The 27,833-nt window shown below is 36.4% G+C and overlaps 1 protein-coding gene and 1 long non-coding RNA gene across 3 annotated transcripts in view; one reads left to right on the forward strand and one right to left on the reverse strand.

Moving 5' to 3' along the window:
• LOC121372459 (amino acid transporter AVT1D-like) overlaps positions 1-7,577 on the reverse strand; it is a 66,244-nt gene extending 58,667 nt beyond the window's left edge. For both annotated transcript variants that reach the window (XM_041498775.1, XM_041498773.1), the window contains exon 1: positions 7,363-7,577. Coding sequence is in view for 1 of the 2 variants with exons in the window: in XM_041498773.1 (XP_041354707.1) it covers positions 7,363-7,502 (140 nt within the window). In the remaining variant the exon portion in view is untranslated. The remainder of the gene's footprint in view (positions 1-7,362) is intronic.
• Positions 7,578-24,556: 16,979 nt separating this feature from the next.
• Positions 24,557-27,493, forward strand: LOC121370292. The gene is made up of 3 exons (XR_005957664.1): positions 24,557-24,749; positions 25,751-25,819; positions 27,202-27,493. It is a non-coding gene; the product is annotated as an uncharacterized LOC121370292 (long non-coding RNA).
• Positions 27,494-27,833: the final 340 nt, after the last annotated feature.

A 27,833-nucleotide genomic window follows, 5' to 3' on the forward strand; every position in this document is an offset into this window, starting at 1 on the left:
GATTTAAAGGGGCCAGCCACTCTACCTATCTCAATCTCTGTTTTAACCTTTTCTCTAGCTAATGCAATATTGTCATTCAATGATTTTAAATTTGGAGCATCTACGGGGATTCGGGGGCCTGTGTATTGCAAATGAAAACCATACATGAAACCGTCTAGTAATTCTTTCGCAATAGCCTCATCAGGATATCCTTTCAACTCAGCATCAAGCACTGTGGTGTTTACTGAGGTAAATCCCAAACTAAATTTTTCTTTTTCCCAAAGCACTTTGGGCATCGCTGGTTTTATCACCCTGGTTACGAAAGGAATCACCTTGCCCCTTCAAACAGTTTAGTTTGGAGTGATTGCCACGGCAAACTGAGTATATGTGTTGATACCTACACATTTTAAATTTACAAGCACCCTTATTAAAACCATAACATACTCCCTTTGCCCCTTGTGCTCTGCCGGTACCACTACTACCCGAGGGGTTAGCTGCACCAGCTCTAGGTACAGACAGCAATCGCAGCCAAAGACAGGTGTTTAGTTTTGACCAAGATTGCTGGGCAATGGCTTGGCGCAATCTAAACTGTTCATCATATTCCCTCCATCCATATCCCGGACTTCTGGCTGACGCATCTCTGATGACGGACATATATTGGGTCAATTCAGTCGCCTTGGCAGGAAATTTTTGTATATAGATGTGCATAAAAATTATGAATGCATCAGTCCATTTGTCAACAGTGGATATTTTGTCCTTGAAAACACGTGGTCGTGTTTCAAGGACCCCATTTTCATTGAGAACTAAGGACCCTCCCCCATAAAAATCTTGCAATTCAATGGTTCCTTTCAACAAAAGCCCCAAATTTATATACTGATTCGCCCAGATCTTCTGTTTTAATTGACCCGGCACATAGGCCGCTATGTCATCTTCGGCTAAAAACAAGATCTCGGGGTTGCCCACCGATTCTGCGCCTAACTGCATGAAGCCCACCGGACCACCCCCCGGTATAGCATTTGGGTCCTTCCCCACATCCCGGTTAACCGGCGTAAGATTATCGGAATTATTGACAGAAACACTATCAGGAACCGCCAAAGCGTAATTCCAAATGTTACCTGTTGCTTCCCTATTCACATCTGTTGGTCCGTTCACCTGAGGAACAGACACCGTCTGCGACTGTGTATCTTTACTCGCTGCACTTACGGCCATGCCACTCGCACGCGCACCTCTCGAACGCGAACTTCGAGTCGAAGTCGCTGTCCTCCTTCCCAATCCTCGCCTCGAAACCTGAGGGCGAGACGCCGTCCCTCTCAACCTCTTGGTTGGCGGCATTGTAATTGAAATCAATTTAACAAAGTTTTTGCTAAATTTAATAAGTTTTTTAGCTAAATGCTAGTAAATTTGTTTCCAGTTTTGAGAGTGGCCGTTTGCGCCCAAATTTGTATCAGGAGGAATAACTCTAATTTAGTAACCCTATTAAGCCAGTGAAGGTCTCACACCACAGTTGGAAAATACTACAATAAATCTGTTTAATATTAATGTATTAAACCTTCATATGCATTAATATTAAATATATCATTGTCTACATTATTTGTATAAGTATTATTATTACTATAATCAGCATACTACCACAATATGTATGTACTCCTAGTGTAATCTTTTACCATATGTTTGACGTCATATAACCGTAAATAAAATGTGTTGAGTGCGTCGTTAAATAAAACATTTCGTTCTTTCTTTGTCTCCTCAAATCTTCCAATTCCTGGGTTTTTTAGAGCTATCATTACTTTCAGTCTTTCCCAACTCATTAATATTCTGTCAAAATACATTATCTTTTTTTCTTTTAAATCCTGAAAATTATTTTTTGAACTGTAGTTCATGTTTTGGAAGCGTGTTTAAAATTAGTGGGTTGTAAAATAAAACAGCATTGAATTATTACATTATTTATAACTGTTTTTTATAGTTTTTACATTTTCTTTGTCGGTTAACAATGAAGCCTAGAAAGTAAAATATACACAGAGGCAAATAGATATACCGCTATCGGTTTCTTAATTCATTATGTCATACTTATTTATTTATTTATTTTATTTATTTATTTATATAAAGTTAACTGTAAGGCCGCGATCACATTTATCCGTTTTTTACTCTCCGTTCCGCTCCCGCACCCGTTATCTGTCGTCCGTTGTCCGTTGCTTACGAACACACCTGTCAGTAATTTTAGCAAAAATGCATGTCTACAGTTCCTGCACGAGAATACTTTATATTCACGTGTGTTGTAGGGTATGTATACTTCGAAGCATACAACAAATGTCCCTAATTATTCGACATGTCGAAATACCTACAAGTCCGCTGCAATGATGATGATGATGATGATGATGTTTTGCTAATGTATTGGTATGGAAAAAGGAGAAAGAAGACGATGACGAGGTTGAATAGAAGATGGTGGGTACACCATATTAATACGAAGCGCCATGAATACGGGGAGTATCACAGACTAGTTCGAGAACTGCAACTGGATGAAGATAGATTCCACCAGTATTTCCGCATGATGAGGGAACAGTTCGCACAAATTTTATATTTGGTGGAACCCCACATATGTAAACAAGACACACAGTTGAGGGAAGCCATATCGGCACGTGAAAGACTAGCTCTATGCATAAGGTAAATTAATTTATTTAGTTAATTGTTTAAAAAAATTAAATTAATGATGGCACTCGACCACTTATTCATTTGTTTGCCTCAAAATATTTTTTAAAATAAAATTCAAATACAAAAGTCGTTAACGTCTACTTTTGGGGGTGGTTGGGTGGTGATGGGGGAGGGGCTGTATATTAGGCCACCTCTTGGTAAAATCCTAAATTCACCCCTGCATTATTAATACATTTCCAACTAGTCATAATATACAAGTATCACCATTAATGTGTTTTAACGATACATTCTTTAACAGGACGACCAACTTTTTGGAATTTTTCAGAAAATTACGGAAATATTCTCCTATATCCCGATGTTCTTTATTCATGCCAAATATCCAGACGTTTTTTAAGCAACCATTTCTGAAAACATAATTTTTTTAATTAAATATGCTTCTACAAATCAATTAATAACATTACATATATACATTATAACAAAGTTTTATTGTTATTTATCTTTTTAATTATTTCAAAAATACATTTCGAAATTATTGTTTTTCAAAGTGCGGTCGCGCAAATAACAATTAAAATGAAATAAAAATTCTAAAAAATAATTTTATTAGGTTGGTCGACCTATGTTACAAAATAAACAATGAATCCAAAATTTATTTCATACGCAATTTTATTATATATTTATGTTGCTACTGGCATTGCCATCTTGTGTGTTACCTTGGTTGGTTTGATCGGGGTTAGTAATGTATGCGCTGCTGAAAGGAACCTGTAAACTGTGGAAGGTGGCTGGGTATTGGAAAGTTGGGTGTTGACTGTGCAAATTTAAGTTGGAAGGAAACGAGCTTGTGGGACACTGAACATTTGTAGGAAATTGTTTCCTGTACAAGACATTCATTATTTCCATTTTTGCTTCTAAACAAGCCTTTTCTGGCAAGCGTTTCATTTGTAAAAGACAAGAATTCATAAATAATGAGTCTGTATCCTCTTGTTCATCGGTCTGCATCCTTTTTTTCCTGTCCTCCAAAAATTGTATCATGGCCGTGTCAACTGGGTCTGGTGATTCACGTTTCTGGCTCTTTTTCTTTATCCCTCTACCACCCACTAAAGTTCTTCTTTTTTTTCAATTGTGTAGGCATTTCTGGTTTCAATTCCAACTCTCGTAAAGCCCCAGATGTATCTTCTGCCCAGGCAGCAGTACTGGACATGGATATGGAGGGAGATGTTGATCTACTCCGTTGAGAGTTTGGAGACGTGGGGAGTATCTGCGTTGACTTCCTGAAAGTATATAATTAAAACGTTTAATATTTATTTCCAGATTTCTGGCTACGGGAAACAGCTACAAATCATTTGCCTTCAGCTACAGAGTTGGTGCATCCACTATTGCAAACATCATTCCTCAGGTTTGTGCTGTTCTATGGGATCAACTAGCAGGTATATACATGGAAATGCCAAAGGATAAGGATGGATGGCAGATAATTGCAAAAAACTTCGAATCCACATGGAATTTTCCACACTATGTGGGTGCAATTGATGGAAAGCATGTTTTGATAAAATCCCCAAACAAGACAGGATCATTGCATTTCAATTACAAGGGTACATTCTCAGTGGTATTAATGGCATTAGTTGATGCCCAATACAAATTCATTTACATTGACGTTGGTTCATACGGACGCAACAGCGATGGTGGCATTTTTGCACACTCATCACTTGGAAAAGCTTTGAGGGCAAATGACTTACATTTTCCACCTGACGAACATTTGGCAGATGCACCCAATTTAGGTCCAATGCCATTTGTTATTGTAGGTGATGAGGCTTTTCCCCTCATGCGCAACTTGATGAGGCCATATCCAGGAGGGAAAAAAACGTTACAGGAGGGTCAACAAGTGTTTAATTATCGCCTATCAAGGGCTAGACGCATTGTTAAGAATGCATTTGGTATTATGGCATGCAGGTGGCGTATTTATAACACCAAAATGATGGTTTGTCATTCTACAATCAACAAAATAGTTAAAGCGACATGTGTGCTGCACAACTTTCTACAGACCACATCAACACCAGCGCAGATAGCATCCATGACGGCTGAACCTATCGATGACAAGCCTGCAGGAATGCAGCATTTTGCGAGAAATGGCAACCGAGGTAGCACTGAAGCTTGTTTCATTCGTGATCAGTTTAAAACATACTTCATAAAAAGTTGCAAAGTATCTTGGCAATATGATGTGGTACGTAGAGGAATGTTTCAATATCGGATGCATGGACAGTCTCTCCGTCATCACTGGGTTCTTCATCATAAATGTGTAGATTTCCTTCAGTTCTGTGAATATATCAAGTTACTGATAAAGTGAATATTATGGTACTTTTATGAATATCGTGCTTATGAATCATGATGCAATTGTATTAAATTATCTATACATGATACCAAATAAAACATAATAAACATCACAAGTTCTTACTTTTTCTCTTCTACAAATGGGTCCAAAAAATTTAAATTGAATAATATTTCCATTTTTGTTGCACAGCACTGGCAGACTGTCCACTTCGGGTCTTTGCATTTCTTAATCTTTTGTATCGATCTCTTTTTGACCACCATTTGCGTTTGGCGTCTTCACCTGAAAGTTTATTACATGTATTAATATAATTTTATTATGGCGATGCCGATGGGGAACATGCTAAATGATGATAACAACGAATAGTATGGTGATGAATATGGTGATGATGATGATGATGATGATGATATGTAAATAGATGTACAGATTCCTTTACATATTTTACAACTACCCCTTCAGTCACTGATCCCAAGCTAGCGTCCGTTCAAGGTGGCGTGGGTCGTCTGATCGAGTCCACTTACTAGACCCATTAGGCTATTTCTCGTTCCAGCCAGTGCTCCACAACTGGTTAACAAAGGACGTGGTATGTACTATCCTGCCTATGTGTTGGTGAATATAAAATATCCCTTGCTGCTCATCGGAAATAGTAGCCCATGTAGCGGCGGCAGCGGGTTTCCTCTCTTAATCTGTATGGTACTTAACCATATGTCCCATGCCTATATAACCATAAATAAAATGGGTTTGGTGTTGTTTTTTTCTCTCAATGGGTATGTGTAAACCACTTGCAAACAGTGGTTCATTACTGGTTTAACAAAGGCTATGGTTTGTGCTATCCTGCCTATGGGAAGCGCAAATAAAATATCCCTTGCTGCCTATCGTAAAGATATGTGGCGACAGCGGGTTTCCTCTAAAAACAGTGTCAAAAATGGCCATATGTTTGACGTCCAATAGACGATGATAAAATAAAAATCAATGTGCTCTAGTGGCGTCGTTAAATAAAACAAACTTTACTTTACTTTTTTACTTTCTTTACTGTACTGCACTGTGCCGTACTGTACCATACCGTAATTTTCATATATAAATTAGGATTACATATTTCAAAAATACATATCTTTACTTTTTTTTTTTATGACATGCATTTTTATTTACATGCATTGCCATATTATAAGTAGGCCTACACAAGATGCTAGGGTTATACAAACCTGATATTTTCATGACGTTGCCAATGGACATCCATATATTTTTATGCATCTGTACGTCTTTGTACATGTGGTGTGCAGGATTGTATAACATATCCCTCACACGGACAAGTCCTATAAGCTTCTCGTAATCGAAGTCGTCTGTTTGTCTCGGCATTTTATAACACTGAACATCAATAATAAAATTAAAATAAACAATTTTATTTTAGTTTGGTATTATTAAATTTTATATAGAAACAAATTAGTGTAATAGTCAATATTATATGGAACCTTAATTTCAATTAACCAAATTTCATGAAATGTAAAATAACAAAGTTATGGTCAGAGTACATATATGATAATTTTATAATTTTAGTAACAGCGAGGAAGTTACTTTTGTTTGCAATGAATGGGGTATTTCGTTTTTAATTACTTAAATAGTAACCTCGTCCCACTTCTATATACGGTTCACTACCCATTAATGTTGAATGAGAGAATAAAATTTTAACGAAAACATTTATAAGCAAAATAAAGCATTTACCAGACCAACAACCTACATAACTACGTACCTTAGGAACATATAAATTTCACCAGTAAAAGACACTGCTGACAATAACGTTTTCGTATTTATAGCAAATTGATTACAAATTACTTATAGCCATTGGTCGATATTAAGTCATCATTTCAACAAGAAATTCATGAATACTGTGATTTCACGTGTAAATGTATTCAGTGGCATACCTGTATCACTTATTTTTCGTGGGAATGGGTGGTATTTCACCTTTAACAAAATATGAAAGTACTTGATGGGTTGGGGTATGTTACCTTACCACAACCCCCCTATAAAAATTAATTCTGAAAATATTTACATTGGTGGAATAATGAAATAACTTACACACACAAACACACAGACATATATACAGACACACAGACAGACAGATATTTATGTAATTAGAGCTGTATCTACGAAGAATTGAATCGCGAGGTCAGGAAATACCCTAAATATGATGTCACACTGTGGGAATCCTATCCGCATCCATTGTCCGCTTCAGTGAAAATCGGTCCAGGAACGATTTGTGCGGACGAGTGTAAGTGTGCGGAAGCGGAGATGGGTAGGTCTGTTTGCACGCACTGATTTCAATACAATCGAATTTCACGGACGACGGATAACGGGCGCGGGAGCGGAAGCGGAAGGAAAAAACGGATAAATGTGATCGCGGCCTAATCTGTACTTACTGTTGTCCTGTAGCTTCGTCTTTTTCCTCTGCTAAAGATGTCTCACTCGTCATTGTCGAATGAACTAAATTACTGAGAAATATTTTTCTAAAAACTAAAAACGATTTTCGTCTTGTATTTTTGAGAGGGAAAAAGCACATACAATCAAAAGTCAAACAGTAATACAAGTACTGTATATAATATTATTTATAAATGTGTTGATTAAATGGCTGTTAGATTCGTCGCGTGCTGATTTGCTGGAGTTATCACGGGTCACGTGCTCGGTAACTCAAACAGTTCTAAGAGCGCAACGTAGATATTACGAATATAGGTTACTCAGCCAGTTTGTAACTAACATTGCTTAGTGAATGTGTACGTCACAGCTCAAAGTAACTGAAGCGAGAATGTCGCGAGCATTTCGAATTTTCCTTTTGTTCGTGTTGTCGTTTTCACTTATCTTGTCCGTGGGTTCAGTATTCCAGTTAGCAGGTAGAGTATGCAAGAGTATCTACTGCTATCAAACATCATACGTGTACGGGCTCCCATTTCTATAGGGTGTGTGGGCAGGCTCATTTTATCCCGAATTAAACGAAAGTGCTCGAATCTGGATAACCACATTTATTCATATTAGCATTACTGCCAAACAGCTATATAGGGTTATAAATGAATCACTACGCATTTGTACATGGATTACAAATAATATTGTGAGAAAAATTATGGAAATACATGTTGAAAAGTGCTCAGACCAGGTAATTGTGCCCGAATTTTTCTATGGTCTTTGCCAGAATTTGAGGATTTTCCATGCACCAACTCGTCTCTGTCCAACACAGGCGTACGGGCTCCCATTGTTGGATAACCACATTTATTCATATTAGCGTTACTGACAAACAGCTATATTAGTGAGGTGGCTTAGTGACAAAATAGTTACACGGCGGACAAAAGTGCCATTTTTTCACCAAACCACCACATGGGTCTGTAGATTTAAAAAAGGTCATGCTCCAAAAATTGTGATGACCGGAAGGGTCAAGTATGACGTCATTATGACGTCATGAAGTTGATTTTCTTATAAAACAAAGGCAGTGTCTTAAATACAAATTATCTTTGGATGGCAGACACTGGAAAGGGTCATGGGTGTTTCCAGCTGTGTGCACAGTAACCTTATCCTACACTGAGATGGTAAATTGTGCTCCCTGGTATTGTAGCAGGTTGCTAGAAGCTCTTAACAACTTTAGAAAAACAATTTGTCAAACAAAGCAAAGCCTTAAAACCAGTTATAACAGATATATTTGTTATACTAATTATTACATGAAATGTAAGCTATCGTACCAGTTATAACAGATATATTTATTACACTAATTAAACACGAAATGTAAGCTATCAGAGTAAACTGCACCACCTGTAGTGTTGAGCTACTGACTGAATTAATAATCAACCGTTAAGATAAGTTAAAACGTGTCACGGGGATCCTATAATACCCGTAACTGAATGAAACACGATAGTCCAAATATCTCTCCTAACTGTATATGTATTAGATCTCTCTGTAACAGGCAGTTATACCCGCTGTGGCTCGTCTCTAGGTATGATCAGAGATAAGATCTTATATAAAGTATATATATTATTATAGCACGTTTAGTTCACTAAAAAACACAACAAAAACACAATACACTTTGGAATCTGTATTAACCTACGCTGACAAATGTACTGCCGCAGTAGTTAATTAACAACAACAAATAATAACAACCCAGCACTGATCACTTAATTAGTTAATCTCTAGGTGTCTAGTTTACACAATATGCTAATCACTTCACCGTGACACAACACCCACACGTGTGATAATTGAGAAACGCTTCCAGGAGAACTTAATTAATAAAGGAATTACAACTCTATTCCTAACTGATTAATTTTTAATTAACCCTAACTACTCATTCAATAGCCTTGTAATACAGACTTAATACTGGTAATTATCACAATAAAGACAATAACCTACAGTTTACCTAGGTCCTCTAGGATGACTGGCTAAGCTTTATATAAATATACTCTTCAAAAGAAGAAACGCAAAACCACATTGTCGTAACATTTGGAGAATTGATTTAATTATTGAATGGTGAGTCCGATAATTACCAAATGTTGCAGGATTGTTCACAATTCACTCTAGTCCATTGTGAGTAAGTGATAGGACACACCACCAAGGTCAAGGTCATCTGGAGTCAATACCGGGTGTGGCCTCCGCGTGTGTTGACAACTGCCTGGCACCGCCTGCCCATTGAAGCAACCAGAGTACGGATGACGTCCCGGGGGATGATGGCCCACTCGGCCTGCAAGGCTGCTGCCAGCTCGGGCAGGGTCTGGGGCTGTGGTTGTCGCTGTCGGAGGCGTCGGTCCAACTCGTCCCATAGATGCTCAATTGGGTTCAAATCCGGTGATATCGATGGCCAAGGAAGGACATTAATGTTGTTGTTCTGTAGGAAAGCCGTTGTGAGACGTGCTGTGTGAGGCCTGGCGTTGTCATGTTGGAACACTGCGTTGACGTTGGCCATAACTGGAACGATGTGTGGCCGGAGGATCTGGTCAATGTAGCCCTGTGCATTCAGGTTGCCCTGCACGTGGACCAGGTCAGTTCTGCCAGTGTGTGAGATGGCTGCCCACACCATGACACTACCCCCGCCGAATCTGTCCACTTCCTGCACGCAGTTTGCCGCATAACGTTCACCACGACGCCTATACACGCGACATCTTCCATCATGACGTCGGAGCAGAAATCGGGACTCGTCACTGAACCACACCTGTCTCCATCGCAGTTGAGGCCATTGTCGATGAATCTGGCACCACTGCAGTCGGAGTCGACGGTGTTGTGGTGTTAAGATGACACCTCGAACTGGACGTCTGGCACGAATTCCTACCTCACGTAGGCGGTTCCGTACGGTCTGGTCGGATATCCTGCGCAAACCTGGTATTGCTGCGGCTGTGGAGGTGGCAGTAGTCAATCGTTCCCGAAGGTGGCGTACCCGGATGTAGCGGTCCTGCCCGGGGGTAGTGACCCGTGGTCGACCGGATCTAGGGAGGTCACGTGTTGATCCATGTTGCTGGTAACGGTCCCACAGTCTGGAGATGGTGCTTGGGGACACATGGAATGCCCTGGCAACGGCCGTTCTGGATTCGCCTGCGTCTAGTCGGCCGATGGCATTGTTTCTCTGCGGTTCACTGAGACGTGGCATGTCCTGGATTGTCAACTGTCGGCCAGATACAGATGCCAGGCAAGCGAACACCCTGCACTTTTATACTGTCGGTGTTCATGTTGCACGTGCAGACAACGCACGTGCAGTGGTGACATGGTTTGCACGTGGCTGCGTTTTTGCGAATATTCACATTTTGGAACTTTATTGTACAGTAGCTGCGTTTTATCGAATGTAACCGTGGGAATGTGTTTGGGACATGCAATGACCTTATATTCACAAAGCATGAACCGGTAGGAAACATAAAATCGGAGTTATAACCCATTTGTACCCTTTTGCGTTTCTTTTTTTGAAGAGTATATATCAGAACGGTGAACCTACAGTATACTGCGTCAGATGACCGGCAGCACCGTCTAAATAATATTGGTATAATACAGTATTAAAATATTTAAAGTCACATCAATCACATCAAGGTTATACACAGAGCAGAAAATATATAATTACCAGTCCGGACGGACTAACGTTCCCCCTGGACGCCTTCCAATATGTTTCTCCCCGATATCTCTAAAATCCTAGCTATTTATTCAAAACTCTCAGAGACAGCGAATATCGCCTGGGGGCACAACGCGGTACCTCACCTATCATCTGATATTTCCACCTCTCCCAGAGTCGGTATATTTTCTTAGATCGCCAGACTGGCTGTCGCCATTCCGCGAGCAATCACGGTTGTAAAAAACCGCACTCGCGGAGGTATTACGTAACTACTGGCCACCTGGGCTTAAGTGCATATGGAACTGCACACGGCCCTCTAAAACAATTAATATCGCCACAGGCGAAAAGAAATTAAGAGCATGTACCGTCACAATACGTTTAATGATTTTTAATACACAGTAATTTAACGAAACAAAATGAATACAGGGCCAGTAACTATATTCGGCATTTTTCTTTAAAAGTTTTCACTCGTTCTAAAGTCTACGTTTTGACATGTTCTAAAACAAAATTATGTCCTTCAACTTAATGATTTAAACAGCAATTTAGAGAGAATAAAATGACAAATATATTTACAATCAACGTGTAATGATTCCTAGCAGAATGCGCATTTTCGTAGGTTTTACAAAAATGCACAAAAATCTCATCGTGTGTAAGATGTTTGCATGCAACATGGGTCATATGTTACTAAAACAATGTTTAGAAGTTATATGTGATTAAAACTTACTAAAATAATATGAAATTAGCAAATAATTTCCACAATTCTACTGTCCATGCAAGTAATACTACTAAAGGTACCTGTGTTGAATCCAAAATCTATTGATTGATAATACTTTAAATTGCACATATATGCATTGGCGTATCCGGGTAGCCAGGGATTGGACACAAGAGGACCTCTTTTTTCACAATACCAACTTTTATAATACATGTCACCCCATAAAATGTGTAAAAGCAGTGCCCTCTATCTCCACTCCACCCCCAATAAACAACCCTGGCTACCCTAATATATATATGGCTAGTGAATTGTTAAAATCACCTATTCCATGTTCCATATTTTTTTTAATCCACAAACTCTAGGCGTTTGGTGCTTGTGGATAGTTGTGTATCAAGTTTTAACTGTTATTTTTGTTCCCCTAAGAATTCATTATGACGCAGGTCGGAAGGTGTGTGTGTCCCATGATCGTGACTATGTGGATCTACAAAACAAAGCTGGCTATGACACAGCACAATTCGAAACAAATCTGGCAAGTGATGTCTTGACATCTGAGCTGCATTATTATCACATTTTAAGCCAGTGTCTTTCCGCAACGTTAATTTTCAATCCAACCTCGGCAACCTGATTTGGAAGTTGTTTAAACCATAGTTATCATATGTCCTCTCTGTGAGGTATTTCGACACTTGGTCTGTAAAATGCAAAAGGAAAATTGTTACCGGCATAGTGGCTGCTGCAACAAAACAGCGACAAGGTATCATTTATATGCATTTCCCCCATTGACAGGAAAGTACATATTACATTCTTTAATGTACCAGTGAATGCCATTAAGTACAATAAGACCAGGTGTAAAACATATCTAAATACAATTTAATGCATTCGTCATCAGCACTGATCTGGTGCGTGATTAAGTATAATGTTTGTCTAATGCGCTCGCAGAATGATATACATGTACACACACACATTTTATTTAAACACACTATAGCAGTAACCACTTTGTTATAATGGCCAGAGATATCTCATCATTGGAACATCTGAAATGCTACAGTTATTCCAGTTAATGTATAAACTATATAATGCAGAAATAATATAAACTAATTTCCCTCTATGCTAAGTAAATTAAAATATTTTATTGCGTATGGTCATAAAACATTTATCATCTTTGGGCCGGCATCCTTTTTACAATAAACAATTCCCAGGCATTTTCATTTTAAATTGCAACTTAAGTTCATTTTCTTATATATAATATTCAAATTGTCTACAAAATACAGACATAGCTAGATCATAATTTTTAACTAAGGTTGTTGCATATGGGAGCCATGTTTAAAAAAAGAAAGAAAGAAAGAAAGGAATTTTATATTTAATGACACACTCAACACAACTACAGGTATGTGGTGTCAGACATGTGGTTAATGACCACAAATATATTTTAGAGAGGAAACTATGGGCAACTATTTTTTTTAATTAGCACCAACGGATCTTTAATATATGCATCATCCCACAGACAGGATAGTAGGCCTACATATCATGGCCTGTAACACCAGTTGTGAAGCACTGGCTGTAACGAGAAATAGTCCAATGATTACACTAACAGGGATCGATCTTAGACTGACCGTACACCAGGCCAGCACTTTACTACTGGGCTACGTCCTGCCCCCGGCAAATTAATTTAATTATATTTGTTTCCCCTCTAATACACATAGTAACTATTCAGACTAAAATAAGGGAAAACAACTTTCCTGTTTAACTAGGTTCTCTGTCTCTGTTCAGTTAATATTTTCTTAACTGCGTGTTTCTTCTGTAGAACTAAATGAACTCTGCAATCACTTCTTATTAAACTATTTACATAACCGGCATTTATTCAGCAACTAGTTAACAACACACACATTTTACCACATTCCAGATGTCTAAGAACTAAACACTTCATTATGACGTCATAGGGACCTGTTCCCGTTACCAGATTTTTTGGAGCATGACCTTTTTTCAATCCTTATATCCATGTGGTAGTTTGGCGAAAAAATGGCACTTTTGTCCGCCGTGTAACTATTCTTCTATTTTTTGTCCTTAAGCCACCTCACTATATAGGACTGCAAATGAATCACGACACATTTTTAAGTGGATTACAACTAATTTTCAGGCAAAAAAGGTCTCAGGTTAGCACATTTTTCCCGAACATCTTATGATTTTTGCCCGAATTTGAGGTGTTGCTCCAGCAATAGGGGGTAGTTGTGTGTTTGAATATCGGCATTGTCTGTTTGTAAAGAACCATTTTGTACTATATTTTATAATAGATAGCTCTAATATTGTTGCTCTGGCAATAGGGGCTAGTTGTGTGTTTGAATATCGGCATTGTCCGTTTGTAAAGAACCATTTTGTACTATATTTTATAATAGATAGCTCCAATATTGTTGCTCCAGCAATAGGGGGTAGTTGTGTGTTTGAATATCGGCATTGTCTGTTTGTAAAGAACCATTTTGTGCAATATTTTATAATAGATAGCTCCAATATTGTTGGTCTAGCAATAGTGGCTAGTTGTGTGTTTGAATATCGGCATTGTCTGTTTGTAAAGAACCATTTTGTACTATATTTTATAATAGATAGCTCCAATATTGTTGGTCTAGCAATAGTGGCTAGTTGTGTGTTTGAATATCGGCATTGTCTGTTTGTAAAGAACCATTTTGTACTATATTTTATAATAGATAGCTCCAATATTGTTGGTCTAGCAATAGTGGCTAGTTGTGTGTTTGAATATCGGCATTGTCTGTTTGTAAAGAACCATTTTGTGCTATATTTTATAATAGATAGCTCTAATATTGTTGCCCCAGCAATAGGGGGTAGTTGTGTGTTTGAATATCGGCATTGTCTGTTTGTAAAGAACCATTTTGTACTATATTTTATAATAGATAGCTCCAATATTGTTGGTCTAGCGATAGTGGCTAGTTGTGTGTTTGAATATCGGCATTGTCTGTTTGTAAAGAACCATTTTGTACTATATTTTATAATAGATAGCTCCAATATTGTTGGTCTAGCGATAGTGGCTAGTTGTGTGTTTGAATATCGGCATTGTCTGTTTGTAAAGAACCATTTTGTACTATATTTTATAATAGATAGCTCCAATATTGTTGGTCTAGCGATAGTGGCTAGTTGTGTGTTTGAATATCGGCATTGTCTGTTTGTAAAGAACCATTTTGTACTATATTTTATAATAGATAGCTCCAATATTGTTGGTCTAGCGATAGTGGCTAGTTGTGTGTTTGAATATCGGCATTGTCTGTTTGTAAAGAACCATTTTGTACTATATTTTATAATAGATAGCTCCAATATTGTTGGTCTAGCAATAGTGGCTAGTTGTGTGTTTGAATATCGGCATTGTCTGTTTGTAAAGAACCATTTTGTACTATATTTTATAATAGATAGCTCCAATATTGTTGGTCTAGCAATAGTGGCTAGTTGTGTGTTTGAATATCGGCATTGTCTGTTTGTAAAGAACCATTTTGTACTATATTTTATAATAGATAGCTCCAATATTGTTGGTCTAGCAATAGTGGCTAGTTGTGTGTTTGAATATCGGCATTGTCTGTTTGTAAAGAACCATTTTGTACTATATTTTATAATAGATAGCTCCAATATTGTTGGTCTAGCAATAGTGGCTAGTTGTGTGTTTGAATATCGGCATTGTCTGTTTGTAAAGAACCATTTTGTGCTATATTTTATAATAGATAGCTCCAATATTGTTGGTCTAGCAATAGTGGCTAGTTGTGTGTTTGAATATCGGCATTGTCTGTTTGTAAAGAACCATTTTGTGCTATATTTTATAATAGATAGCTCCAATATTGTTGGTCTAGCAATAGTGGCTAGTTGTGTGTTTGAATATCGGCATTGTCTGTTTGTAAAGAACCATTTTGTGCTATATTTTATAATAGATAGCTCCAATATTGTTGCTCCAGCAATAGGGGGTAGTTGTGTGTTTGAATATCGGCATTGTCTGTTTGTAAAGAACCATTTTGTACTATATTTTATAATAGATAGCTCTAATATTGTTGGTCTACCAATAGTGGCTAGTTGTGTGTTTGAATATCGGCATTGTCTGTTTGTAAAGAACCATTTTGTACTATATTTTATAATAGATAGCTCCAATATTGTTGCTCCAGCAATAGGGGGTAGTTGTGTGTTTGAATATCGGCATTGTCTGTTTGTAAAGAACCATTTTGTACTATATTTTATAATAGATAGCTCCAATATTGTTGGTCTAGCAATAGTGGCTAGTTGTGTGTTTGAATATCGGCATTGTCTGTTTGAAAAGAACCATTTTGTACTATATTTTATAATAGATAGCTCCAATATTGTTGGTCTAGCAATAGTGGCTAGTTGTGTGTTTGAATATCGGCATTGTCTGTTTGTAAAGAACCATTTTGTGCTATATTTTATAATAGATAGCTCCAATATTGTTGGTCTAGCAATAGTGGCTAGTTGTGTGTTTGAATATCGGCATTGTCTGTTTGTAAAGAACCATTTTGTGCTATATTTTATAATAGATAGCTCTAATATTGTTGCTCCAGCAATAGGGGGTAGTTGTGTGTTTGAATATCGGCATTGTCTGTTTGTAAAGAACCATTTTGTACTATATTTTATAATAGATAGCTCTAATATTGTTGGTCTACCAATAGTGGCTAGTTGTGTGTTTGAATATCGGCATTGTCTGTTTGTAAAGAACCATTTTGTACTATATTTTATAATAGATAGCTCCAATATTGTTGCTCCAGCAATAGGGGGTAGTTGTGTGTTTGAATATCGGCATTGTCTGTTTGTAAAGAACCATTTTGTACTATATTTTATAATAGATAGCTCTAATATTGTTGGTCTAGCAATAGTGGCTAGTTGTGTGTTTGAATATCGGCATTGTCTGTTTGAAAAGAACCATTTTGTACTATATTTTATAATAGATAGCTCCAATATTGTTGGTCTAGCAATAGTGGCTAGTTGTGTGTTTGAATATCGGCATTGTCTGTTTGTAAAGAACCATTTTGTACTATATTTTATAATAGATAGCTCCAATATTGTTGGTCTAGCAATAGTGGCTAGTTGTGTGTTTGAATATCGGCATTGTCTGTTTGTAAAGAACCATTTTGTGCTATATTTTATAATAGATAGCTCCAATATTGTTGGTCTAGCAATAGTGGCTAGTTGTGTGTTTGAATATCGGCATTGTCTGTTTGTAAAGAACCATTTTGTACTATATTTTATAATAGATAGCTCCAATATTGTTGGTCTAGCAATAGTGGCTAGTTGTGTGTTTGAATATCGGCATTGTCTGTTTGTAAAGAACCATTTTGTACTATATTTTATAATAGATAGCTCTAATATTGTTGGTCTAGCAATAGTGGCTAGTTGTGTGTTTGAATATCGGCATTGTCTGTTTGTAAAGAACCATTTTGTACTATATTTTATAATAGATAGCTCCAATATTGTTGGTCTAGCGATAGTGGCTAGTTGTGTGTTTGAATATCGGCATTGTCTGTTTGTAAAGAACCATTTTGTACTATATTTTATAATAGATAGCTCTAATATTGTTGGTCTAGCAATAGTGGCTAGTTGTGTGTTTGAATATCGGCATTGTCTGTTTGTAAAGAACCATTTTGTACTATATTTTATAATAGATAGCTCTAATATTGTTGGTCTAGCCAATCGGTATTTACTTTCAAATTTCTATTTTGTTAAAAACAATTTGTTGAGAATTTATGGAAATTTGGAATTTTGGGACACTTTCGTGAAGGTTGAAAATTTTCAAAAAAATATTCTAAATATTAGTATATAACAAAAAAAACATTTTCCATTAGGGTACATACATCTGAAATAATTTTTAAAAAACAAGCATAAGTACTTTAATATAACTATGAAACTGATCACTGATCTATTTTATCTTGTATATAATATAATGCTGGTTTTCCAGATTTTACTGGCATAATATGAGATAAATTATTTAAATGACGACCATTACCTGACTAATAACATTTCAGTTAGTCTTTAAACCTTTTTATTAATCTTGTTTACCCCCAGATCACTGGAAGTGTGCCTTAAATCATCGTCTTACAATGCACAACAATAATTGTAGTAAGAACAACACTTGGTATCCTAGAAATATGAATGAAGTATGGTAAAATAGGCGAGGTTCAGCAAGAAGTATGGCAAACAGTTATATTTCTAAACAAGCTACAAAGTTGTTGCGGTTTTTGTTTGTTTGTTTGTTGGGGGTTTTTATTATGTTTTAAAGCAAAAACTATAAAGAAAGAAAAGGTTACCAACCCTATAAAAAGAAATATTTAGGATTGTATGTAGGCCTGCGTGCAGTAAGTAGGTTAAGCCACTTTCCACAATGTTCATTGAATTTGTCATACTCACAATTTTAAAAATAAATATATCTTTCTATTTGAAATTTGTTTTGCAATTTCGTTTTTATAACATTAATATTAAAACTGTTGTTTAGTGCTATAAATGTGATACTTTATATTGATTATTAACCAGTTAATTTCTTGGTTCATTTAACGGTTTATCATATCAAATATATCTGAATGTTTATTCACAAAAATTCTAACTTCCATTTTTTTCAAATATCTATTCCTCCAATGCGTTCCATATATCTTTTACTTTATTGCAATCATAAAACAAGTGTTGTAAGGTTTCGGGAGCATTTTTACAAAAACTACACTTATTTTAATCTACATAGTGTATCATCTATAAGGAAGAATTTGTAGATAAAATTCGATGAAGCAATCGATACTGAAACATATACACACACACAGAGAGAGAGAACACATTTACTCACTCACGCGCGCTCAACGCACGTACACAAATCAGCTATAATCATACTTATTCTAGGTAAAGACAAAAAACATTCATAAACCAAAATAAAACGAAAAAAGAGCAGGTCATTTTAAATGAACAATATATCATCTGTACACATGGATATATGTTAACAACATACTGACTGCTATATTTTACAGGTGTCATTTTGTTATTTAAGAAAAAAAGAATATAATAATAAGTATAAATAATAATAAGTAATAAGAATATAATAACAGTTATTATTATTGCCATTATTACTGTATGGTAGGCAGTCGTCCATATTCACTGTCTTTTTCATTCAACTCTGTCTTTCGTCCAAGCACTCTTCGCATTTTCATGTCCCTTGACTTTCATTATCTTTAAATAGTTTTCCTTTGTTAGGTCCTCACTTAAACCAATCACCGTGCCTTTTAATTTTCTTCTGTTTGTTAATGCCTCTAACTTAAGAGACCTGGCAATGATTGGTCTGCACCACGATGCACTGAAGGGGCCTAATCTGTGGGCAATGCTAATGTCTGTAGTGGCAATTTTCACACCTATATTCTTTAATATTTTGATTGTTTTGTCTATTGTTTGTGACACACTTTCATCTTTCACACCAAACAAACGAATGCTGTATTTCCTGGTATACTCTTCCAAGTTGTTTGTTCTAATCAGTGCCAAACATGCTGTTATGTTTGCTCCTTTAACTTTTTCTTTCAACCCTGCATTTTCTTTCTTTAATTTGTTATCTTTCTTTAACTCATATTTGTAGCTGTATCTGAAAAACGTTTGCTTCAAGTGTGCTTACTTTTTCTTCATGTGTTGAAAATATGTCTTCTTTAATGTCAGTGAGATTCACTTTTAGATCATCTTTTGTAATTGTTTGATCTAGTTTCTGGCATATTTGTGTTTGCTGTTCACTTATTTTTTAAAATTCATTTAGTACTGTCTCCGTGTTTTCTTTCTGTGTGTTAACAAAACGAATAACTGGCTGTAAGGAATAACTGGCTGTAAGGAATAACTCGCCGGTGTCTGCTGTTTTCGTTTTTACCTCTTGCTTGGTTTTACTGTAACCGGGTGTTTTAAACTACATTCTACACATACTATTTTAAAACACTGTTCACATAGAATAATTCTGTCAGGTTATACTTGTGCAGGCTTTCTTTGTTTTCCTGCTTTCTCTGGTTTTCTGGGCTTGGGTTGTGCTCACTGACATTTCAGTTCTTGCAAGCCCAGTGTCATTGTTTCTGTGTTCTCCTGGTCAGAAGCTTTATGACATTCAAGGAGAACAGACCACTTTTATGAGAAGACAAGCTTTTGTTCACAGAAACTGCACAACTAACATTCACAGATAATTTTAAAGGTAAATACATATTGTACATGGTTTACACAATAACTACCTGTTTTAATTACTTATTTTAATTACGAAATGAGATTAGGAGATTTAGTGATTAATAATATAGTAATAGTATTGTAGTTATGTTAAATATAACATTGTGATTTAGCTTGATTAGCTTTTTATTAAATGGTTATGTTATATTTGAATAGCTAGTAGAATAGGTTAAAGTCTATATTTTCTATTATAAATGATTATACTATTTAATTTACAGTATTTAATAAAGTAACATAATAACTAAGTTATTATGAGATAGTTGTTTAATTAGTATGTGTACACGTATGGATTTATGTGTACTTAATTTACTTTATTTTATTATTAGGTACCACATGTAGGTGACAACCAGCATTATGCTTCTGTGAAGACCCGACCCACAGTCGGTAGGTAAACGATTTGTAGACAGGCTATGGTGTATTTAGCTTTGTATTTATGAAATATGTTATAAGTGATTTTATAGTGTTTCTTGAGAATAGGACATTCAATGTATTAAATAGTGTTCTGTGTATAATCAATGATTTGTAATCAGTGATTTCTAAATTATTTTATGATTCCTTATGTGGTTGGATAAGATAGTCTCTTTATATGCTTAAAAGGTCCGTGTGATAACACAGCCTAGTATATAGGTTAATTCTGAATGTGAAGTATATAATTAATGTGATTTTAAGTATCCCTTTTTGTTATTTCAGGGTCTTTGTTTGTGTGTGTATTTGTCTAAACGTATGCTTGGAACCAGGGATCTTCATATCCCACCCGACTGATGATCCAGAATAAACCCTAAACCCCTGCCGAGTTGTTTGCATTCTTTCATACAACACTTCGGTAACATTAGTTTTGTCTGTCCGTGTTTTTGGTTTTGACAAAGTAGCATTTGAAGACGATTCAAAGCTTGAATCACTGCCCAGCATTCGTATTCTGTCTGTACTAACATTAACACTTATACTCACAGCGTTCAGACAAGGGTTTGGCTTGAAGCTCTTTGTTCAAATTAACACATGACTGTATATGGGTATTTTTATGATAAAAAAGCACCAAAAAACCCATAAACGTTTTCAAACAAAAGTTTGCTCACCAAGATTCTGAAAAGGAGATGAATCTTCTAATACAAAAACTAAACTTGTACTACTCCTAGATCTTGATATAAATATACCTTTGTGACTGACCTTATGTGACCTCTAACCCCTTTAACTTTCTTTAAATTAAAATTGTGTCAACATAATAACTTTTAATATATATCCATAAAGCTATAATTACTCATTATTTTAAGAAAATAAGGAACACATACAATTATCAGTTCTGCCTGCCTAGAATGGTGTTGACATTTGAAGTGTCAGCAGCACATGTACACGACAATGCTAGCTGTATGTCCAGTCTCACTGGCTATAAGAAGGTGCCTAGTCCGTAGGTGACTTTGCAGTATTGTCATTTGCAACAAATAAAAGGTGCTTTAATTTGTAGATGGTAAAATGTGAAATCAACCGGCTTGTGTAATGTCTCCTTATATTTTACATTATGGAAATTTCCAAATTATAAAGAAATCATTATGTTACTAAATACTGAGAATATATCAGTGAGATGATTAATTCCATACTTAACAAATAATTAAAATTTAAAAACCTCAATTAAACTCTTACTAGAATGCAATTAAACCATTAGCAGATTTGTAAACTGGCTTCCAGGTAACTTTAAAATAATACTATATCTACAGAATGGAAATTCAAAAACAAACATTAAATATAACTGCCATCAAAAATATTCTGCAAAAACTATTTGAAATTGAAACAAAATATTATAAAAATAAATAAATAATAATAATAATAATAATAAAACTGATAACAAAACTAAATAAATAAACAATAAAAAAAAATACTAAATAAATAAAAAATAAAAAATGTTTTATACAAAAAAAACGGTGTTTGGAAATAGATGTTACGTTTTGTCTTTAAAGGTTGGTTTTTTTACATACATTAGAGTAATTGTATGTATATTATATGTAAATTATATATTAAAATAATGTACAAGATAGAATAATGTAAAGCAATGATTCAAGACCCGGAATCTTAACTATGACTTGACAAAAAAAAAGTGTTATAATGGATATCATTTATGAATGAAAGACGCTAGATTGGCGTCAGTTGTGTTACTGTGGTTTTAATGTTTAACAAAATCATTAATGTGTAGAACTGAAAATTCCCCCAAATCCCCGGCCTTTCAAAACTTCCGAAATCTAACTTTAATGGAAACTTTCCAAAACTCATAAAAAAAAAATAATAATAATAATAAAAAATTCGACCTGGTTACAACCCAAAATTTCAGTTTGCCATGTAACATAAAGGTTCTATCTTTCACAAAATACACGCCCTATGGTCTCTATGTTATGTCTGCTATTTACATTTATATAAAGCAAACTCAGTGAACTCAAGAACTATCAGTTTCCTTGCACACATTGAACGAATAACAAAAGCCGAAGATTTCAATTCTACGTTCAGGCTTCACCACCTCCAAAACGGGTAATTATATGTGGAGTGTAGATCATGTGAGGTGTAGATCATGTGGGGTTTAGATCACGTGGGGTTTAGATCACGTGGGGTTTAGATCATGCTACTACGAACAAGTACGTTTTAACACTTTAATGCACAATGTACTCAAATGAGTGCACACTTTATAAGCACAAACAGTATTTGTCAAAGATTTCTAATAAATACGTACTGAGATTTCCATATATGCCCAAACTCCTCAAAATGAGTACAATTTACTTGAGTGGTTAAACTTGTATTTCAACAGAGCCAAGAATTTAAATGTGTACTCATTTGAATACAATAGGAACTTACGGCAACATGAATGTGATGTTTTTTTCTCTGATTGCCACAAATATTTTAAACATTGGATGCAATAATTATTTTTGTACTCATATGAGTACAGCCCGATGTACTCATATGAGTAAATTAAAAACAAAATAATATTCATTTCAAATAACCTCAAAAGTGTTTTAAAATGATGCTATGTTTATTCACAAAGCAATATATTTTCTGAATTTACGCTAGTTTTGGCATGGGCATTAAAGGGTTAAGTTACCGGATTAAATTCTTACGTGTCGCTAGGACAGTGAATGAATATGTAACGACACTCCAGCACAAAAAAAATACACATCTGCTATTGGGTGTCAAACTAAGTTACCGCGATTTCCCATACAAACAATAAATTCAATAGATGAAATAAAATTTGTTGAACATTATGCCCTATGTTATATACTTTAACTACACACCACAGACATAATAAAGTATTGTATTATATGCATATTTTAAGTATGGACCAAAACATATGTAGAAAGCTGCAAAGTAAAGAACTGACGGTGGCGTTGTAAAACGCCACCTACCCTAGTATTAAGTTATTCCCTTAACTACACTTTTTACAACTTTTCTTTCAACTTCGGGGACTTAAATACGAAATATCCCGGTATATGATGATCAACATCAATGTAAACAATTTTGCATGTCCGAGCCTGTCCTAGCAGCACTGGAAGATTGACCGCCCCACTCTAAGAAGAAATAGGAAGCGGGGTCGGCCCCTACTACTCTTTTTCTAGACTTTACCTTGCTTTATAGTGATACCAGCTCGTATCCTCCGGAGTCGGGCCCGTCCGCACCACTATACCAACCCATGACGACTAGACTATACCCTAGTCTGATTCTTTCTCTCCTTCAGACGGATCCGGCTTCTCAAGATATGTATTTCAGCACAGCACTACACCTTCAACGTCTATTGACGGTCAATCTAGGGTTTTTCGTGACGGGATGCAACCCATCTCGTCCCTACAAGCTATGCATCCTAACGGCCTTAACGAGGCCACTCACGTGGACATATAGATCGGACTTTAAACTTTTAGACCTTCGTTCAAAAGTTTATGTCGAAATTACTTTCTTTTTTTAATATTATTTAATAGTCCGATCCTCTCTTCTTTCTCTTATATATTTTTGGACTGTCCTTCTAAAATGCTCCAAATTATATAAATATTCGACCGAGCAGACAATTCTATTTATTTTTGGCTTGTAACGTTTTTTTTTTTTTTTTTAATTCTATTAACTTTTTTACTAATTGCTATTTTCAAAATTCTGCCCATTTTCAACTCTACACCCCCTTCTTCCCCCCCCCCCCCCCCCACCACCCCTTCCCGAGTCAAGCCACCGATCTTATCTAATTTCTTTTTGACCACCCGATCTAATCTAGCGACCAAATTTAATGAGTATGCGCATCAAAATTTTAAAGGCCCACTATTTAATTTTTGGATGTAAATTTCAAAATTGTCCGCTTAATTTTTTTTTGTCCCGTAGGAGTAGTAGTAGTAGAAGTAGTAGTACTCAAGTGGTATATGAGCATGTAAAAATTATTCGCACTCACTCTAATACCACGAATTCTTCATATTTTTTAAAACGCACGTCCTTTTAGTAACGGTTATGGACACGAATTCTAGTCTATTTTTAAGGGTATTTCCCATTTCAACGTAACACTCTTTATTCACTCTGTTGTAGATTAACCAAACTTAGTATCAATTTTCACGGGTTGAAAAATAGGGATTGCTACTTTAATTAGTGTACTTTGTATATTTCCAATGTTTACTGTATAGTCGACTGCGGACGTCCAACTATATCAAATGGTCATTTTCAAGTCCACAAAACCATTGGGGGCAGCAGAGCAACCGTCCAATGTAATCGCTTCTTCCAGTTTTTTCGGAGGACGTAGCACAGCGACCTGCAAATCAAATGGACAATGGGAGGGAGTTGATGGAACATGCGAACAGGTGGAATGGATAAATCAGGTAATTTTTTATTTTGGTTTTGCAATAATCATCAGCAAGTTTCTCCTCGTTAGCAGTGTACCAGGAAAAGACTGAAGCGCAACAGAAAACAATCAGGGAAGTAAGGAGGCCTGTCGGGTGCAATGACCCAGGTTTCGTGACCTTGGCCTTGGTGACTCTCCTCTCCTAGCTTGACAGTGACTAGCACACGTGACCTACCTCCGCTCGTGGTCTAGGTTCGATATATGGCAGTGACTAGCACACGTGACCTACCTCCGCTCGTGGTCTAGGTTTGACTTATTTACCGGGGTCGTGTACAACGTAATAGTCTATATAGGCACCTATGGTCGGCAATTACTCCATATTCAAATAATTCCAAATACGCTTTTGTTATAAATGTTTGGATTGGTCCAAATATTATCATGTGACTTTTTAAAAAAAAAACGACGTTCATAATTATTTTGCTAGATACTTTCGGCAATGCTTAGAAAACAATATTGACGATACCGACACCGACTCACTCACATATGCATAATTTCTTTATTATTTATTTATTTATTTATTTTTATTTATTTATTTATTCATTCATTCATTTATTCATTATTATTTATTTATTTATATACAGAGTACCGATTTGACAGCAAGTCTACCCAAAACAATAGGAAATGGTGGGAATATGCTTTTGTTTGGGACATCTAACGATGAGTAAGACGTTTATTTCAGATAAAAAAAAACTCTGCAGAGAGAGAGAGAGAGAGAGAGAGTGTGTGTGTGTGTGTGTGTGTGTGTGTGTGTGTGTGCGTGTTGAGGTAACTCGCCGTAATCTTAATCTGGCAGTTTCCAGCTGTATTTTATAGTTTTAAACACTATTACTATATAGCAGACACTTCCTCCTCCTATGTTACCAGTTTTCACTGTTATTATTTAGCTATAATTACATTGTCAGCTACTCATCACATGTATCCAGCTGTTCATGGCATTGTTTTTGTACGATACACAGTAATTCTTTTTTACATTTTCAGTTTTGAAATAAAATTAACGAATCAACAGAATATCTATATGGCCATGATCGTGAGCTTTGATCAATACAGGTACTGAAAAACTAGTTGCTTTTCGAAACGAGTATCGTACAGGCTGGGCATAAGCCTAGATCAAAACAAGTTTACGGTATATTCCTGAACCTTGTGTGACCTCCTACCCTTCCCCACCCCTACCTGTCTGTCTGTCGGTATGTCATTTTCTCACCTGTTTCTGTCCTGTCCTTCGACTCCATCCCTCTTCTTGTCCTTCGTGTCTCTACCTCTTCCTGCCCTGTCCTTCGTCTCTCTCCCTCTTCCTGTCCTTCGTCTCTCTCCCTCTTCCTGTCCTGTCCTTTGTCTCTCTCCCTCTTTCTGTCCTTCGTCTCTCTTCCTCTTCCTGTCCTGTCCTTCGTCTCTCTCCCCCTTCCTGTCCTTCGTCTCTCTCCCTCTTCCTGTTCTGTCCTTCGTCTCTCTCCCTCTTCCTGTTCTGTCCTTCGTCTCTCTGTCCTTCGTCTCTCTCCCTCTTCCTGTTCTGTCCTTCGTCTCTCTCCCTCTTCCTGTTCTGTCCTTTGTCTCTCTCCCTCTTCCTGTCCTGTCCTTCGTCTCTCTCACTCTTCATGTCCTTCGTCTCTCTCACTCTTCCTGTCCTGTCCTTCGTCTCTCTCCCTCTTCCTGTGCTTCGTCTCTCTCCCTCTTCCTATGCTTCGTCTCTCTCCCTCTTCCTGTCCTGTCCTTCGTGTCTCTCACTCTTCCTGTCTTTCGTCTCTGTCACTCTTCCTGTCCTGTCCTTCGTCTCTCTCCCTCTTCTTGCTCTGTCCTTCGTCTCTCTCACTCTTCCTGTCCTTCGTCTCTCTCCTTCTTCTTAACCTGTCCAACAAAAACAAGCTCACCACCCCCCATAAAAACCCTCAAGCCCCCCCCCAAGAAAAAACCTGCAATAAAAACAAAACATAGCCAAGCTAAAGACCAAAAACAACCCACCCCCCACACACACACACAAAACAACACCAAAATAATCCATCTCATGCTCATCCTATGGTGTAACTCTGTTCACTTGACCTCATTAAATCACACTTAGGCGGGGTTTACCTCAGTCGGTTGGGTGCTCACCAGAGGTGCTTGCGTCGCAGGATTGAACCACCTAAGTGGATCCATTCAACTGATTGGGGATTTTTTCCTCATTCTAACCAGTGCACCACAACTGGTCAAACGCCGTGGTATGCACTTTCCTGTCTGTGGGAAACTGCATATTGATGAACCCTTGCTGCATTAGGAAAAATGTTGCGGGTTTGCTCTGATGACTACATGTTAGAATTACCAACTGTTTGACATTCAATAGTAAATTATTAATTAATTAATCAATGTGTCGCTAAACTCCATAAAACACCACCTTTATATCACTCTTATTGAGACGTATCCAGGCGTAGTTAAACAAGTGGTCTTTTTTCTTCCAGGTTACTTGCTATTTAAATGCAATTTACGATTTCACAGTGATGTCACCTGAAGAGATTACAGAAGTCCAGATCCTAGATGGTACCACAATTGAAAAACTATTAATCACATATAACTAAGAAACGAAGTTCTAGATGGTACCACAATTGAAAAACTATTAATCACATATAACTAACAAACGAAATCCTAGATGGTACCACAATTGAAAAACTCTTAATCACATATAACTAACAAACGAAATCCTAGATGATATCACAATTGAAAAACTATTAATCACATATAACTAACAAACGAAATCGGAAAATCTTCTATTAAACGTTCAAACATAATTCAGTGTTTCATTGTTTATTATATTTTACCTAGAATCTTATCCATGTGGTGTATTCAAAGGTTTAGTTTGTATCTGCAGATAAACTTCGTCAGATTCCATAATCATCAGAGATCTCCATTTAATTTGAAAATGAACGAAACCACCACCACCAACAACAACAAAAAAAGAAAGAAAAGAAGTTGCTTACACTTAAAATGTTACTCAATATAAGTTGCTTGATACAATTTTTATATTAAGAAAAAAAAAGTTGCAAATCAACCTCGTATATCCAATTAAGCGTATATCCAATTAAGGTCCATGCAC

The sequence above is a fragment of the Gigantopelta aegis genome, chromosome 4 (genome assembly GCF_016097555.1).
Source record: "Gigantopelta aegis isolate Gae_Host chromosome 4, Gae_host_genome, whole genome shotgun sequence".
Classification (NCBI taxonomy): domain Eukaryota; kingdom Metazoa; phylum Mollusca; class Gastropoda; order Neomphalida; family Peltospiridae; genus Gigantopelta; species Gigantopelta aegis.